General features: G+C 47.3%; 1 protein-coding gene across 1 annotated transcript; it reads right to left on the bottom strand.

Annotated features, from left to right (window-relative positions):
- Positions 1-18: 18 nt before the first annotated feature.
- SCYL3 (SCY1 like pseudokinase 3) lies at positions 19-18,091 on the bottom strand. The gene is made up of 14 exons (XM_049809318.1): positions 17,975-18,091; positions 14,014-14,302; positions 13,300-13,485; positions 12,499-12,612; positions 11,481-11,537; positions 10,631-10,733; positions 9,920-10,031; positions 9,146-9,223; positions 6,833-6,972; positions 5,897-6,084; positions 5,189-5,360; positions 3,170-3,313; positions 1,826-2,562; positions 19-466 (listed from the first exon to the last, which is right to left on the bottom strand). The coding sequence occupies exons 2-14, from the start codon at positions 14,176-14,178 to the stop codon at positions 404-406; spliced, it is 2,259 nt and encodes a 752-aa protein (XP_049665275.1). The 5' UTR covers positions 14,179-14,302; positions 17,975-18,091; the 3' UTR covers positions 19-403.
- Positions 18,092-18,431: the final 340 nt, after the last annotated feature.

The raw sequence follows: 18,431 nt of genomic DNA on the forward strand, positions 1-18,431 counted from the left end.
AAAGGCACATTAACCAAGGAACTCTGTGACTTTCATTTATTGTCATCAGTTTTTCAGAGCAGGGATGAGTTCTGGAACAATTGCTTACACCGCTCTTGGCCTCCAGTAGCACATCAGGACCAACACACTCATCACGCCATTCTTCTTTCCGGTAGCAGTGGCACGTACCACGGCTGGGCATATTGCTTGAGTGCAGGCCTCACCCCTGCAGTTTTTGGCACAGATTGGAAAGGAGCATCCATTGCAAGAGATCGGGCCCCGCGGGATCTTGCTGGCTGCTCCAGCAAGTGCCTGCCTTCTGGCAAAAGCAGTGCTGAGGTACTTATCCATTGTATTGGGGAAGCAGCAACTTCTCTTACAGAATCCAACACACCATAAATTGCCTTTGTCTCTTTCAGTCCCATTACCAGTTAGTATCATCTTCCCAGTTCAACTCCTCTTCTTCACCCCAGCCTGCAGCTTCAGCCTAGAATCACGTAAAATTACCAACATTAAGGCATGTGTACTGTACTTCTGTACTTAGCACAGCCACAGGAGCCAGGCAGTAGCCTTTGTAGCTTGTGATGGCAGAGCAAGAAAGACATTCATCCAGAATGCCGAATTTGACAATTCAAAAATGAAGTGTCAGTATTTGCAGCTATCTTGTTTCCTTTTGTAGTTAAAAGGTCTTTACCTTAAAGACAAGAGCAAACTAAGAGTCCTTTTTTTCCTAAAATTGAAGCAAGAACCACTTTCCATTAAGAACAGGATGCTATAAACTAGATGATTTCTTTCCCCCTAGGAAAGAGCTGTTGTCCTGTTCTATTCTAACACTATGAGTTTGGTCTCACCCATCCACTGACGCAGCTTTTCTACTACACAGCACTGACTGCACTACAGCGCATGAATCCCTCCCCAAATGGGGTTGTTATCACAACAGTGTGCCATTTTCAAATATCATAAACAACTTCAGTTTACATCCAAGGCTCCTCTCCCCATGCTACCTGCTACCCCTGTGGTAGCTCTCTTGAGACTGAATTAGCAAAACAACTTGAAATCAACACCTATTCCCTAATGGAGTTATGTGTTCAGGGGGCAGTGTTGGGAGTGCTGCCTCCCCTCCTAGGAAACAGAAGCAGTCTCTGGAGTCTCTGTGATGGGGCTAGAGGGATTTACCTGCTTACCTAAAAAGGCAATTTTATAACTCCTATGGTTCATCTGAAATGGAGAAATGTCTCAGCTATTATTTCATGAAAACAAAGCACCCAAAAGCTTTACTCCACAATCCAGGCTTCTGGTTTCCTGATCTGTTATTTAGAATGCTATTAGGTTTTCCCAGAAGAGCCAGGAGCAACAGTCCTGAGCATCCTCTGTGCTTAAAAGCCCCCTTCAGTTTGTGCATGGAGCCATGCCTGTTCAGCAGACAGGATCCAGCCTTGTTTTACCTGTCCAACAAACCAAGACTCTCCCTAATGTAGCATAGGGTCCTTGCATCCAGGATACAGCAGCACACATTAAAAGCTAGAGTTAAAACTCCTTAGTCAGTGCCTTTAGTAGTGTACAAGTCCACTCCCTCACTGTTTCTTAACACAGCTCTCTTGCTGCTGTAGTAACGGCCCACTGAATTACCTGGTGCCTGGTAAGATGCATCATTCAGGGCTCAGCATCTTGTATTCACATGTAAAGACTCAACTGTACAGTTGTATGCTGCTGATACTTCCTCAGGTTATCCACCATCTGATTAAGGAGCCAACTGGTGCTACAACAGCGTGTTGTGCTATGTACATGCTTTTAGGATCCTCTCAAGTGTGCAGTCATTTAAACCCCACTACCTATAGCTTCTTACCTCAATAAGATCAGCTGCTGCAAATTTGGATGAAAACAGCACATTCTGGGAGGCACCTTCTCTGCTGGATACTACACCAGAGTGACTGGGAACAACCGCTTCTGTCCTCGCTTCAGGTAAAATCAAGATAGCTGAAGAAGGTTTAATGTCTGGGATCATGTCAGCAAACCAGTCCAGCTCAGGGTCTTGCGTGGGTTTCCTCTTCACTTTGATCGTGAATTCTTCTCCTAGGCCAGACTCCGATGAAGACTTCAACCTTTCCTGAAAGGTCATTTTTGGCAGCACAGTTTCTCCTAGTTGTTCCTGGTCATCCCACTTGTCATTGCTCCAGCTGTTCCCAGGGCAGGACTTTGCAGGGGGACTCAGTCTGAGGCTTTTGAATTCTTTGCTTAGTTGATGGGTACCTGGCAGAGGCCTTGGCATTTCAACTGCATCAGCCTGTGTCACAGTGAGGCAGTTTCCTGATGACAATTCAGGACTAGGACTGCTGGGCTCAAAGTCATCCCATGGCTTCTCATCTACATCACGTTCAGCAAAATAAGGTCTCACGTTGTCCTGCAGCTCTCGGGGCTGAATTTGAATGTTCACAGTTTTCTCAGTCTCTAGCTCTTCTGGCTCACTCCAGTCTGGCCACTCCTCTGCTGGCTTTTCAGAGGTAGTCAAAGAGCTCCTGCTGTTCCCTAGCATATTAATGCTTCCAGGCATTCCATTCAGGAGGGACTGAGTGTCATGCTCACCTATAGAAGACAAAGGTGTTACATACTCATTGCAAGAGAGCAAGTGTAGAGACAGAGTTTTGCCTAAACCTCCTTGACATCACAGGTGGCACCTGGCATGGAAATAAGCTAGTAATGCTGACTGAAAGATGCTTCAGTGCTAAGCTCCTCTTGTATTAGAAAGCACGGCCACCTTCCTGCTTGCAATGGAGGGGTATTCATCTCAAAGCCCTGGGGCAATAAAAGCTGACTGCTGATAAGCAATAGGTGACTGAAAAAAAGGCAATGAAAGTAAACTGAGTCCACTTCTGAGGCCAGAGAATGAGCTGACCTATAAATCCAGTGTATCAGCCAAGCTGTGAGAGGAGTGAAAAAGCACAGCAGAGAACCTGCCATAAGGAAACAGAAATTCAAGGCCAGCCAGCCAGCAGTCTGTGTATATCATGATTCCCAAATAACTATTCCCTAGGAAGTCAAGGGTCAACACTCCCCTTCCTTCACTGTTACCTTCCTTGGTTCACTGAATCTTTCAGATCAGCACACGGGGAAAATTAACATCTTTTCAAGCAACACTTCATTTGTAGAACACTTGATTTCTAAAAAAGGAAGAGCTAGGGCTAAGTTTTACCTGTCTTTAAAGCCAGTGGATTGTCTTGTTGCACAGAAAGCTTCTTGACAGGTACCTTTCCAGTGATGGGAAACACACTAGAATTGATCTTCAAGGGCCGACAGGTTTGATTTCTCTGATTGCTTGCAACATGACTGGGGGAGTCTGCAGCGATAAAAGAAAAGGACGGACACCAGGTCCACAAGGTGTATTGTCAGTCTTAGCTGAAACTGCCCGCAGCATTGCAATGGTCTTATTTACAACACTGACAAGCAATACTGAATGAAGACTAGTGCAGCAATCCAACAGCTGCACCTTTTGAGCTGTATATAACACAATACTCCTCTGTTCCTGCCATCTGCAGCTCTTGCCAGTACAAAGTTTGGGCAACTGTAAATAGTCAGTTTCTGCTGATACGTTCTTTCAAGAAATACACAATGAACAAACTGATTATGATCAGCACACATGCTTAAAAAATGCTGTGTGCCACCTGGCTGGATCCAAACCCCAGCTTCTGTACTGCACGGCATCACAAATTCCCTGTTTACCTGCCTCTCACACAAAAGCACAGCACTCACTGATAGTCACAACAATTCAAAGCATAAGCAAACTCATGCAACTACACAAACCCTCTTTTATGCTTGGACATGAGCAAACCAGCTTACAGGAACAAGAGTCTCTACCCTGAAGGCTGTATGACAGCCTCCCTTGTACCACACCCAAGGTGAGGTGGGGTGGTTGGCAGTCAAGGCCACACTTTGAAGCTGCACAAGGCAGGTTTGTTTCCCTGGGCCAGTGATGATAGCTTGGCAAGCACCTAGTTCCACTTCATTTTTGGGAGTTGTGGCAGTGATTCACCAGCACCGGCCTCAGCTGTGTGAGGCACTGTTGCCACCACCCCCAGAACAGCATGGCTTGGGCCAAGGCTGCATCTGCTTCCACTGCCTGCCGTGCCTGCCCAGGCTAGGGGTTACCAGCACAGCCAGAGACACAGGGCCTGCAGCACAGGAAAGGACTGCAACTAGCACACAGAACCCACCCCCTCCCCAAAGCGCCCTTGATAAAAGGTACATCCTTTTAGGGGCTTAAGCAAACAGCTTATTAAGCCTCACATGTTCAGCCTCTAGTACTGGTTTTTGCAAGTCATCACACTGTTGAGGACAAAAGGGGTTTTTTTGTCATTTGTCAATAGTTAAATCAGGTCTAATTTTAAATATCTTCTGAAAAATAAACCTGGTTTTAGCATGCAATCCAAAGGGGTTTATTTACTATAGTCTACTAAATCAATAATGTAAAGAAAAATAATGCAACAAGCCATCCACAGATTTTAATAAAGGGTGGTAGCTCTCAGTACACACACCATCAGGAAGAAAACATTTATACTTAAATTGAGCTCTATCATGCATTTCATTTGGTATCTATGTGTCTAAAGTAGAACAAATGCTGATTCTTCCCTCCAGTTATAAGCATTCTTAGTTTCAATATCCAGAAAAGCTTTCTCTTGGTACACTTGGTTCCAAGTTATCTAGCAGGTGCAGGGACTACTGTCTTCATTTGGATTAGCTGAAAAGCCTCCTGAGAGCTGAGAAAATAGGGAAGTTCGTATTCCTTTTCCAATCTATGAATAGAAATTCAGGGAAGAGGATGAGATTTACTATTTTTAAAAACATGAAGGACAGAGGGAATATTAAACAACTATCTGGATAAGTACGCAAGTCCTTTAGAAGGGCAATATGGTTTTTCCACCAAACACACACACTTAACAAATCTCCTTTACTTACAGAGATTCTTAAAGGAAGAAGAGATTTAAGTTTTTTTCCATATATTTCCTACATTTAAAATACTTTCACATAACTCTTCTTCTGATATCAATTCTGTATCTGCAAACAGTACCTAATTTAGAATTGAAGTTTAGCTGCAAATTAGCTTTTTTTCAATTAACCTGTCAACAGCAACAGATTAATCATCCAAGAAATTCTGCCTATGTTGCTTGGACAGAATGGGCAAGAATCCTGAGAGCACTCTGACCATATAATTTACCTTCAGGGGAGAGATCAGCAGTTTTCATGAAACTTGGCGCAGAGCTTTTGAAAATCTTCGTTCTTTCTCCACCTACAACTACTTCAGGTCCAAGCAGGGAGACGAGAACTGCTAAGCTGTGCAGTGTTATCGCAACAATAGAGTCACTGGTATCTCGAAGGCCCAGCAATACCTACACCAAGAACATAACAACATTACCAAGAACAGAAAATTCTGCTTTTTCACTTCTTTCCCCTTTAAATGTTATATTTGCAGCACATTTCATTCCTACGATCTCCCACAGCTCTCAGTAGATACTGGACATTATTCTGTAGCATAAAATCAGCCTACCACTTTGTGTTACAAGCTAAAGAGAGTGGCTGATCCCAGTGCCTGGCGAGCACTGTACCCGAACTCCAAGGCACCCTGAGCTTAGACAGATCACTCCTCCAATCTTGACAACTGTGGTGTGAAACAGAAACACGGTCTCTTGTTGGGAGGCTGCCAGTCAAGGCCAACAGGTATCAGCACAAGTGGTGTGCGTGACAGAGGGCATTGGAACAAAACTAGTACTCCAGATCAGGATGGGGTGTAAGGGTTTGGGCTTGTATAGAAGGAGGTTGCAAACTGTTTGTGGCAGCACTATGAGATTCTAACTTTGAGCTAAGAACCAACCCGAGCAGCAGAAATCGCATATTCTAGGAAATACTGCGTATTGCTGTCCTTAACCTGTGGCAATATGATGTTTTTCAACTCCTCCCGAGAGAACAGTTCTGCATAGGCATGAATGTGAGACAGCAACACCATTCGAACGTGCTCCTCGTGAACCTCAAATAGCTTCAGCAGCACAGGAATGACATGCGTTTGGAACAAGGCTGGCGACAGGAGGCAGCTGGTCTGGCTTTCTCCAGTTTGCTCTAGGGAAGAGACGTGAAGATGGGAAAAGCCTGCTTCAACAAGGGACAGCCCAGCCAAAATTTACTCGCTGAGAAACCATCACAGCTGAGATCTACAGTGTCACCCCACTGCCAGGTCTGATTCTTTGTCAGCTGCCAACACAGCTTGCCTGGGACATCAGAGATGGGAGGGAGGAGAGGCAGCAGTGCCAGTGGCTGTTGCTTAACAGCAATGGCTCTTGAACACTGAAGGTCAAACTGTCACAAGACAGGTATTACTTGGCTGAAACACCAGTAGCTATTTAGGAAAAACTTTAAAGAGATGGAGGCAAACAGCAGAGACAAAGATAGTTGGGCATCCAGCAAGACATGCTGAACACCTCTTGCAGAGGAAAGGAGAAGAGACTGAGCACCCTTACAGGAGAATGAGTGCAGTGGCAGAAGAGAAAAGGGGAAGCAGGGTAGGGGAAAGGCAAGAAGGGGACATACACAGTGAGCCACTGGGAAAGCCAGGGTGGGAGGCTGGGGTGACATGTAAACCTGGGGAAGAGCCCAGGCAATTCCTAATTCTCCTCCCAGTATCAGCAGAGCAGTGGAAAGTACTGCAAACAGGACATAAGGACACATAACTGTCCTTTCTGGTTCTGTATGTTACAGTATTTGTTCTGGTTAAACACCACTATTCCCCTGATTCAATGGAATGACCACTCTGAATTAATTCCCAACTTGTCAGTAATAATTGCAAAGAGAGAAACTATTGAAAGGTCACCTTTCTTTGGACCCAGCAGATGAGGAAGAAAACTCTTGACAGCTACAGGTTCTGCAAACACAAGCTGATTGAGTAGAAGAGGCACCAGCCGTGATGCTATCAGCTCCTCTGACAAGCCAGCCACCCTGTCCAGCAGGAATCTGCGTTCCAGGAGAGAAAGATTAGTATCAAGACAGCCTTCCATGCATTTATGACTGTTTCCCTTAATATCGCTTTCCCCTCTTTTTGTGTCTGCCTCATCTCCTAGAGACAGCATCCCATCATAGCCTCTCACTCTGCATGCACTCTAACCTAGAAGGACAAGGCTCTGCTCCTGCCTGAGGCTTTCAGGCAAGGGTAACACAAAACAGGAGACAGAGACACATCCTGTAAAACCCCACACCCGGATCACAGGCTGTCACAAGCACATCCAGAAGCACCACCGCACCTTCAGCTGGCACATGAAGACTTCCCCCTCTGAGAAGCTGCCCACTGCTGTGGCATCAAACTGCCTCAGGGCTGGTATCTCCCATGAAGTGCTATGGCGTTAAAACTGCAGAATAGATTTGTCCTCTCAACCCACAGCCTGGTGCATGGCAAGAATTTTCTTACTGCTTGAGAAAAGGCTGTTGTATCCACCACACAAGGGAATTCTCCCTTGCAAAAAGGGAATCACATTTTGAAACCACTTCTAAGACATTTTAGAGGTGGCCAGGGTACAGGCTGGGTTTATTTAAGTCACAGAGTTTGATTTTTTGCAACTGCTCTTCCTTGTAGGATTTTAATTTTTAAAATATCAGTAACAGTTACTGCTTTTCTCTAGGCTTGGAGGAGACTAAGAACAATAGTGCACATGCTGTGAAAGCCCCTCTGCCTCATAAAAGGGGCAACACTGCCATATCTTTAAGAAAATTATTCACTCCCTCACTCAGTAAATACTGCTGTTAGAGACAGTAGGAACCATTCTGAATGCTCCTGCTAAGATCCCCTTTCTCCTCCACTTAGTCTCAAACTAGTGCAATCAAACTAGTGTTACTGCTGATGGTGATGACAGAAGTATAAAACAGGCAGGAAAAATAGCTCTGTAGGAACACCCAGGCTCTTTTATATGGAAGAAGAAAGAAAAATTCACCTTCTCCCTTTTTCAGGCCCAGATAATGCCATGACTACATGGAAGCTTCTCTTAGAGAAAACTTCTTGGGGACCATGACAATAGGATTTCCTGCAGATGCTGCACTACTGCAGCTGAGACAACCACTACAGACAACAGCTCTGCCCTAACAGGGCTAGCACCACAAGGTTAATTCACACAACTTGTCTTACTGAAATCTCTCTTATTAGCAGTTTACAAGATCTGCCTAAATGGAAAAAAAATTGCAGCCTCAAGAGGTGCCTGGAGCTAGATTTCCCTTGTTAGCAAAGTTGCAACTAAAATAAAGCTACTTCTAAGAACAAGGCAAGGGAAAGATTCTTTTTTTCCAGCACATTAAAAGAAGGGCTCTGATATTTTAAAGCATTTTGAAACTGGGCAGATAGCCTTTGTGTAAAGCAACAGGACCCCAGGACAGCTCCAGTGAGGAGCTGTTCAACAGAGCTTGAGTAGACGACCTGTTAGGCCATGCTCCCTCCTCTACTGCAACACTACAGCACATGAATGGGGTTTCCAAATGATTCCTGGTTAGCCGTGGTGCGGTGGGAGATGGGACACTGCTGCTAAAGTGGGTGGAAGAGAACCAGAATAATTTAACTTCTGCTAGTAACATCAACATTATGCCCCACAAAGTGCAATAACTCAATTAGAACATGAACAATGGAAACATTCTTTCCTTTTCATATTCCTGTACTCCTGGGAAAGCTTCTGTTCTTGGCCCTGCAGGAGTTCAACCCAGCTGCTAGCAAGCAGATGTGATTCAGAAAAGCAGCCCTTAAGCGATGTATGTCACTACAGTCCAGTTTGACTGATTCTCCAGTGACAGCAATTGGTCTAGCAGGTAAAACCACTGCTGCCCATACAGCTGTGCACAGCGTCACTCCAGAGGCTGGCAAGTATCAGAATGATGCAGAGCCCAGCAGGTACCGCTCCTCCCAAACACCAAACCATTCACAAGAAATTGGGAAAGGAGGGAGTGAAGAGTTTCCTCTTTGATGCTTTCATTACGTTGGCTGGAGTACCCAAAATATTACAAAGCAAACAATGTTGGACCAAAGCAATCAAAATCTGCCACCTGAGGAACTACCTCTCCAGCCACTAGCCTTCCCAGGTCCCCCCACAATCCCATTCATCAGAAGTATTTCTGAAATAAGAAGCTTCCAGATCATAGTTCCTTCACTTACTTGAAAAATTCAGTTTTTTCCTCCTCAGACTTTAGTGTTAAGGTCTTCAGAAAATTCACAACTTCCAGAAAATCATTCCTAAGCACAAAAACGTAGGCTGTCAAGTGTGATCCTCATTGATGCTTAAAACCACCAACACACAACTAAGAGATTGCAAATCACCATCTTTCATTTATCAGAGAGAACTAGACAGAGGGATACGAGTCAAAAGCCAGTGGGCCAAGAACGCCAGCACAGAGATGTGACCAGTTACCCGAAAGCTGCATCTGCACAGTGCTGCACTTTGAAGTCAGCAGTTCACGTGGAGACCTGGGGCAACATGGCATCAGCCAGCTCTGACCACGTTACCAGGGCAATGAGGAGAACCAAGTGCCACCTTTCACTAATGCCACCACCCAGAGAAAGACTCAGGTGACAGCAGACACAGCTCTTTGTGGATTATCTTGGAGCCTGCTTTGCTCCAGTGGTATCACTAATGGTTGTATTTTCTAGAGCATTTCCCACCAACTCCCACAAGCTTAGGGAGGTCCAACTGACTGTGTGTGACTAACGGGCACACTTCCGTCACCACTGCTAGCACAGCACCTCATTTGGAAGGCTGATAATGCTTTCTTAATTTAAGAAGCTTTTGTCAAAGATCCCTGTAAGAGGTAGGGATTAAGTCTGCACTTCCCATCTGATAAGTAACACACCTTCAGAAAATCAACACATTTGCAACACAGAAATAAGCAGTACCAAGACATACCAAGAGAGGCAGGATATTCCTTTCCTTACCTGAAGAACTCATGAGACACTAAACTGGACAGTGGTGGACGACACTTTGGATCTGGATTCAGCAGTGTACAGTGCAAGGTTTGCTGAAAGCTGGAGAGAATATCTGCTGAAACTGAAATCCAGAGCACCTACAGTTAGATTTCTCTCTCAACACTGAACAAGCAATGTTCAGGAGTCCTCCACCCTCCCCAAAACTTATTTTTAGCTCTATTTGATAGCAAACTTGCTCATATCTGACCCTAAAAGGGAAAACAGCGTTTCCATTTCTCTTCCTAAGCTGCTTGGCTATTGGGGCACCAAGGACTGCTACTGTCCTCCCAGGAAGCTTCCTGCTCCCCCTCTGCCAGAAGGCAGCAGCCCCCGCTCTGCTGTGGTACACAACATCCATGTGCCCATGTCCATAACCCTTGATGAAGGCAGCTGGTGGGGCAGGAGCAAGCAAACCTCTGACTACTGCAGAGCACGTTTGGGAGTGCTCGTGTTACACGGGCTGGTGACCTGCAGCCACATCTGACCATGTTCGAATGCAGCAAAAGGGGAATACAGGAGAAGCTGAGGTCTGCATTTAACTTAGCAAACACAAAGAACAACAATGGCCACCAAACCTGTAGCAAATCTGCCAGCTGCAACAAAAGGCAAATAGCTCGACACACGCAAGGAATAAGCTAGAGAGGCCTGTCGATAGCAAAATAAACTTGTGTCGTTCTTTACCGTGATCATTTAGGACTGTCAGGAGATTTTCAACCATTGTTCCAAATGCGTAGGCATCCCTTGCGTGCCCATAGCTGCTGGGCAGAATTTTGAAATCTGCAGACTGAAAGTAAACCCCAAAAGATCAGTAAAGCAGGAGTTTATTAAATACTTGGTAGTTTCCATGAGTTTCTATTCCCACCCCCCCCCAGCATATACACTCTCCAATTTTTTTATAGCATCAAAGCTCCACTGAGTATCCTACAAGTAGAATATTATGCTAAAAAAACCTCCACGGGGGAATTTATAACCCAAAGGAGCAACTACATCACGATGAAATGATTCCCTGATGAATGCACGCAGCAATTACAGGTCAACACCTTTCAGCATTTCTATGGAAACAGGTGATAATTAGAGAAAGAGCACTCTTTTAGCATAAGCAACTCATAGGATGCTTAATGGATAGGAAGTGACTAACAAGTGAAAAAACAGGCTGTTAAGGAGAGCTACACAACCATGTGACCACAGTGATCTGGGCATTCTCAGCAACTACTCTGTAATTTTTGCAAAGCTTTGGTGATTTAGAAGCACTAAAGCTGCAACGCAAAGTGTTTGAAAAATAGTATAAGAACCTGCTGTCCCATCACTCCTCATTCAGAATTTCACATCCTTGTGCCCAACACCATTCCCAAACCAGGGATGGGACAGAAGGGGGAATAAAGGAAGCGAATAAACCTCAGATGTTATCCAATAACCACTTTCTCCCATTGAGGCATAAGAAAATAAAACATGTGAATGAAAACTATTTCCCGAACATTGCACTTCTATTTGTTGCCAGCAAGAAGTTCCTCCAGCAAGCGATGTTACTCACCATCTCCTCACAAGGGATGCATGACTGGTCTCGTACTGACTTGACATGACAGAGGAACTGGAAGGAGAAGAGGGGAGACATGAGCTGCCTCGATTGCTTATCTGTGCCAAGCAGCAGAGGTAGGGTCTCCCCACAGGCCAGGGCTGAGTGTGTGGCAGGAGGTATGCCCCTGCCCCTTCAGCTGGCACCGAGGGCAGGCTGTGCTTTGCTCTGCCCAGAGGGGAAGCACAAATGGACCAGGTATGAAGCACCAAGCTGACAGAAAGCAATTTCAGGGCATCACGGCCAACTCATCCCTTTAGTCCTCAGTCCTACCGTCCCGCATGATCCATCTGGACGGGGAAAGGATTTCATGAGCTTTAGCAGTGAGGTTTTACAGCCATGCTCTTTGCATTGTTGTGCACCACCATGCACACCAGTTGCGTGTCTGCCTCATCACTTCTGAAAGGTGATACACGCCAGGGACATTCAATACAGTTTGGGAAGGATTTGTGGATCCTCTGGGAGAAAAGGCAATATACATTTACGACACAGTGCCAGGCTGCAGCAATGACTCTGCACAGCACGCAGCAGAAATGAAACCAGGCATTTTTGTGCTAAGACCAGTAACAAGCAATGAAGATGCCAGCAGCAAAACCTAAGGAGTCATTTAAATCATTTTCCTTATTGATTCATCTCAACCTGGATCTTCCTGCTTCACACTAAAGCTTTTTTTTCCAGTTTGTTAAATCAGTGCAGAGGAGCAAAGATTTCTCGCTCTCCCCGGTCTTAACCTACCCTGCAGCCAGCAGCTTTTTGGCTAATGAGGAATTAGTTTCTGTTTGTGTAGATGTTGTAGTTTATAGTTACAGCGTCCCTAGAGCAAAGATTCAGGTCAGAGCTGTAAGTAAGCCAACATGCTTAATAGTAAATTCAGATAACTGGAAGGACTTGTGCCTTCACATCCATAGATAGCCAGCTTCAGCAGGCCAGGAGCCCTCTCCCAGGCATCCGAGGGTGCACTTTGCTTGGCTCTTACCTCTGGGGTGGCTTCATTGAAGTTACAGACTGTTTCCATTCCTCCCAGCTTCCAGTGCCCATCCTCACTTACAAACACAGATGATAAACAGACATTGTTATGCGTTAGGTTTCCCTAAAACAGAAAAAAGAAAAAAAAAGGATAACAGACTTGGGGATAGATGAAGATGTAAAATCTTAATCAGCACTAATTACGTGCTGCAAGCAGCTGAGGAGAAGCTGCCAAAAAGCACACAATTCTAAAGGTCCTTTGGGATTTTATAGGTGACTAGCAGGTATCAGGCAGAAGGGCTGGGGTTTTAGAGTAAACAATGCTCCAGTTGTCAGATCCCTTGCAATGCAACTGTAAATGCAAAGAAGACTTCCAACTATGAACACAAAGCCCAAAAGCTACAGTCTGAGCTGAGATTTAACTGCAGTCCTGGACAAACACACAGTGCCAAAACACGAGAGCGGTGACACCAATCTCTTGCCACATGGCAACATGTAAATGAATGCCAACATGAAGGCTGAGCAATCCCATTTCACTAAAGTAAGAAGCATTGCAAGCAGATGCCAATTCACGAATTGAGAACCGCTCCCTTACTTCCAAAACCCACAGCATTTTCAGTCACCCTTCCTCCTACAAAGCAGCCAATGATTTTAGCAGTTTCAGCCTCAAAGAACTGCGGGATGTGTGTTCGTCTTTTTGTGAAGAACCAGGAATGAGACAGTCATCCAGGCAAGCCCAGATACAACGCTCTCCTGTCACATTTCATCTGGCTCCCACCAAAGCCTGATGATTGCTGCAGGCAGTACCTACCCTGTCATGGAGGAAGATGAGCGCCAGCAACACGTCGTAGATTCCTGCGCAGATTTCTGCAGAAGAGAGCATCTCCAGGACCATCTCCAAAGGCTTCACACGTTCTGTAACCAGGTGGATTCCATTTGCTTCCACAGTACAAGAGAGGAAGCGCAGAAGGCAAGGGTGGCGCAAGGTTTTCAGGTGCTTCCAAAAACAAAGACATCTGTTAAATCTCATCCAAGGTGTCTCTTTTGGCTGCAGAGCTTAGCCTTGTACTTCTAGCCATGTTTTCTGCTTGCACTTAGAGAGCCCCTACCTGCTCCTCAGCAAGCACTGAGCACACTCAATCACTTATTACAGAACTTTTATAATACATCTAGATACAAAGCCTTACACAGAATAAAGACAGTATTTTGGGTAGGATCCACCCAAGAAAGACCCTCTGACTTATATCTGCAGGAAGAGACCAGTACTCTGCAACATAATGCAGGTATTGCTATCTGAACATCGCTTCCCACCACTGCTCGCATTGTGCAGTGCACGACGAGCTTCACAGCTGCAGATCCCCTTTTCTCCCCTGAACAGCAGCTGTCTGCAGCCAGGGTCAACTTTGACCTTTTCTCCTGCCCTTACTCCCCAAAGGGTTTGACCCTCATTAACTGATTCCCACCCGTCCAAGAAAAAGGAGGGACAGCTCTGACAAGTCTGTCCCAGGCATACTCTCTACAGTACCTTGGCAGCTTTATTAACCTTATCTTCATTCTCTCGCTTGTACACAAAGACCGAAGCAAGTTTGCCATCTTGCAGCACAGCTGGGTAAATTGTGTGTCCAGTTGGCAGTGCGAACGGTGGCTCTTCTAGTGTGTAGCTCTTTAAAGCGCTGTTCTCCGAGCCCATCACTTACAGAGTTCGGCCGTTGTAGAGGTTCCCTTTTGATGACAAACAGGCCTTTGGGTGGAGGAAGATTTTCAGACAGATTTAGTTCCAGCGGGCACCATCCAGCTCACCTTCAGATCATTTTCTGCAAAGCATGAAACAGCCATGAAGAACCTCCTCCTGCCAGTATCCTCTCCTTCAGTTTAAGGACAAGAATAAAATCCCCATTATTTATTTTGTGAAGGAAACCAGATGTCCACAAAATGGTTCCGATCAACAAGCAAGCAGCTCTCCAGCTGTGGAGCCAGGACTGCGCTGACATCTGTGTCAGCATCACCGCCAGACATCACCAGCTCTGACACACAGATGAACAGACAGTACAGCGTCCACAACTAGTCCTTGAACTGGCTACCAAACCAAGAATCCACCAAAACCAGGTTCCACCAATACCCGCAGTCATGCAGACACTTACTCCAGAGGTTTAATTCAGATTAAGCACCGTCAGCAGTAAGGAACTGTGATTGTCACCGCCTTAGGGCACAAGGAGCCCTTGGCCTTCCTAAAAGCAGGCATTCCTCAATTCTCCAAGCAACAGTGAAGCTATAGTCAGGTAACCTCCATCAGTGGCATGCTTTTCACCCCTGGATTACCTTCTCTCCATCTGACAAATATTCCATCTGCCTGCCAACCCTTCCTTCTTCCCACAGCCTCTTTCAGGAAGAGGCTGACACAGATTTTTATGCTGCTTCCTCACATACAAAACTGGTAAAACAAACACGCTGATTACAGAGGCTCTTTTAGAAAACACTGACCGAGCATATGCTCTGTAATCAGGCTTGTGATCGCAGGCTATGGGCGAGACCCCAAATACTGGTCTGTATACAGAAGTTAGCAAACAATCTTTAGTAATAAGAGAAGGAGAGAGCAAAACCTCAGTTGTCAGGAAAAGTGGGGAAAAAGAACTGCCCACCCCCAAGCATTTTTTTGCAACTGGAGAATCACTTTATGGCGGTTGTTTCAAGCCATGACCCGAGACTTCAGGAAGGTAACAACGCAGGAGTCTCTCAGTTCCCCAGTAGAGCTGTTCCAGCAAAGCTGCTGCTCTGGCCCCTCTCCCGCTTCTCTAGTTCAAGCCCCCACAGGAGCTCCAAGGTCAGCAGTGCTGGAGGCCTTTTGGAGAGTGCTGGTCTGTTAGGGTTTCCTGGCTTCTCTTCACTGCTTCAGTTAAGAATTAATTATATAAATGATTGCCTCCCTCCCCTTTCCCCAAAGTGTCCTATATTTAAACATGTTATGATCTGATGTTTTTACTAAATGTAAATATGCCAACTGCACAACCCCCTAGTCAACAAAAGCACTGGGAAGGAGCAGAATGCTCCCTTTTTAATAGACTTCACACAAATCCTTGCTCACGTATCACTTAATTACCTTTGTTAGCCAACTTCTGTAACAAACAGGTAGCTACCACTCTAGATGTGCTTCTTACTGGGAGGAATGAACCCTATGAACACATTAGATATGGGAACCAGAACACATTACTGCTCTTAACTGTTTGATGTGAACAGACCTTAACCCTCCAGATTATACAACCACTACAGCCTGAAATTGTAGGTTTTGGGGTTGTTGGGTTTTGGTTTTTTTTTTAACTTGAGCTTCTGTGTCCTGATCCACCTAAAATCTAAAGCTGAATTAACTACAGAACATGCAACTTCCTCTCATTCTCTCCCCTCTAGTGTCAGGGATGGGTGTGCACCTTTTCAGTACTGATTCCTTTAATGTGACCTTTATAAAATAAAGAGAAAGGTATAGAAGTCTAAACTGCAGCTTCCCAGCACGACACAGAGGGGCTGGCAGGTAAAAAGGAAACACAATGCAGCAGTTAAACACATTTCTAAAATTGACTTTCTTGTGAATTCTTTGGCACAAAAGGATTCACACTGCCCCAAGGTGAAGGGCTTCCTCTCCAGCTGGTCCCTGGGAGCTCTGCTCTGGCTCTCCTCAGGTTAACCTTCCATACCTGTGTGTGCAACCACACTGGCTGCTCCTCCTGGGCACAGCTGAGTGCTTTTATCTGCACTCTTTGCTCTTTTCAGTTTTGCTTTGGTTGCTAGCACTGCTTTAATTATTTCTCAGTCAGATTTTGCATAGGACAGCTCAAAGTATCTGAGCTGACCTAGTGCTTCATGTTCTTCCAAACACATATGGACATATTCACCAGTTACAAATTTGGCTGCAGAGACACACACAGTTCAGAAATACTGTAACATCAGAGTAATTCAAATAACTGCTATCTACTCAAGCGCCACTGTATGACAGCCAGCTCCAAACAAGCATCCCCCACTCCAGGTAACTGCCTCTCAGGAGGAGCCCAGCAACTCTCAGTATCAAACACCAAGCACCTTCAAGCGAGCAGCTTCCAACAACCAAGCAGCAAGAACAGTCTGCAGAATCACGAGCCACACTTTTCAGGAACGCATCAGCTCTGCAAAACTATCAGTTGGTTTCTTTTCTTTTTCACAGCACTTCAAAACACGTTGGCTACTGAAACTCCAGCAGGCAAAAGCATTTGTGAAGATGTATGCCTGGGTGTGGCCAAAGCCCATGGAAGAATTCTTCTGATGCTAAAATAAACTGTCAGTCACACAACTACACTGCATAAGGACCACATATGCTTTGTGGGTTGAGAGCATTACCCACATTAGAACCCTTTAATGTCTTGTTTTCAATAAACTGTAAACACAAACACTAGATGTAACACACAGTGCACCCTGAAATGGAAAGGAGCCCAGCAGCGAAAGACAGAGGGACCGGTAGTTAAGAACAATTTGGGTTTGCTACCATAAACAGTGTTAAGAGTTGGAATTTCAATTTAGCTTCTTTCTGGAGTGATAACACCTGGTGTATGAGGTATCCACCTGAAACACACACACACACACTAAGCCCTGTCACTCCACAGCTGAGAGCGAGGCGGTTCACGGCTTTTCGCTTGTGCTGCCCGCCGACTCCCCTGAGCCTCCTGGAAGCCGCCGTCAGAGGTGATGGGAGCTTTGCTCCCAAAGCCAGAGGTTTCCCAACACGGCAATTGCAAACGTCCAGCGGGCACCTTGCGCAGGCAGGAGGACGATCAATAGGCAACGGCCTCTCTGGGAAAGGAAGCGTGGTTTTACTGCACCTTCTGAAGGACGGTTCAGCCCTGGGCACGGGGAAAGAGCACGCACTTTAACGCGGAGAGCTCCCCGAGGGACACCAGCGTTAAGACCAGCTGCCGGGAACAACGCCGCTGCCTACAGCGCACTCAAAACAACTACAGTCACCAAGGCGACATCTGCCCCCCACCCCCCCACCCCCTCAGAAAACCGAGCTTTTGCCCCGGCCGCATACCCTACTGCGAGTTACCAACACCCGCAAGGGGGGCGGGCAGCGTCACCCTTTTCCGAGCCGGCCGCCAGGACCCGTCCTGAGCGAGGCCGGAGGCACCGGCTGCAGCACCAGCAGCCGACCCGGCCGGCCCAGGCGGGGGGCTGAGTGCCCGCGTCCCGGCTCCACGGCCCCGGCCGCCACGCCGCGTCCCGCAGGGCACCGCCGGGGAGAGGCCGGGCACTAGCCCGGGCGCCGGGGAAGACGGGGCCACCGCCGGCGCCCTGGGGCGGGTGGCGGAGCGGAGCCCCGGTCGTCCCCGTTCACCGCCTCCACAGCCGCCCCAGCCCCTCATCAACCGCCTCCGCCATTAGCCCCTGCCACCTTCCACTACCTGCCTCCGCCATCGGCCCCTGTCACCCCCCGCTACCTCCCCCCACCCCGAACGCCCCCTCCCCACCTGCTCCCCGCCGGCCCGGGGTGGGGAGGCGGGGGTGGGGGGGGAGAGGTGCCGCCTCGGCCCCGCCGGCCGCTCCCTCCCTCACAGCGCGGCCGCCGACTCGCGCTTCCGGCAGCGGCCCCCCCCCCCTCGAGTCGGGCGGGCGGAGCGCCGCCACCTAGCCTTGCGCGCCCCCTGGCGGCGGGCGGGTCCGGGCGAAACGGGCGGGAGGACGGTCCTCTCGCGCGAGGCGGAGGCCGCCATTTTGGTTGTGGGCGAGTCTGCCGCCCTCAGGCCGCCCCCGCTCCGTTAGCGGCGGCGAGCCCTCCCTCGGCCCGCGTCTGCCGGCACCCCCCCCTCAGCCCCTCGGGAATCGGCGCAGCAACCGAATTCCCACCGGCGGGAGCCGCAGCCCACCCCTGCGCGCAGCCTGTGGCTGGGGTCGGCCCCGCCGCTCCTGCCTGCGCTGCGGTCCAGG

This window comes from Accipiter gentilis, chromosome 8, assembly GCF_929443795.1.
Source record: "Accipiter gentilis chromosome 8, bAccGen1.1, whole genome shotgun sequence".
In the NCBI taxonomy this organism is placed as follows: Eukaryota; Metazoa; Chordata; class Aves; order Accipitriformes; family Accipitridae; genus Astur; species Astur gentilis.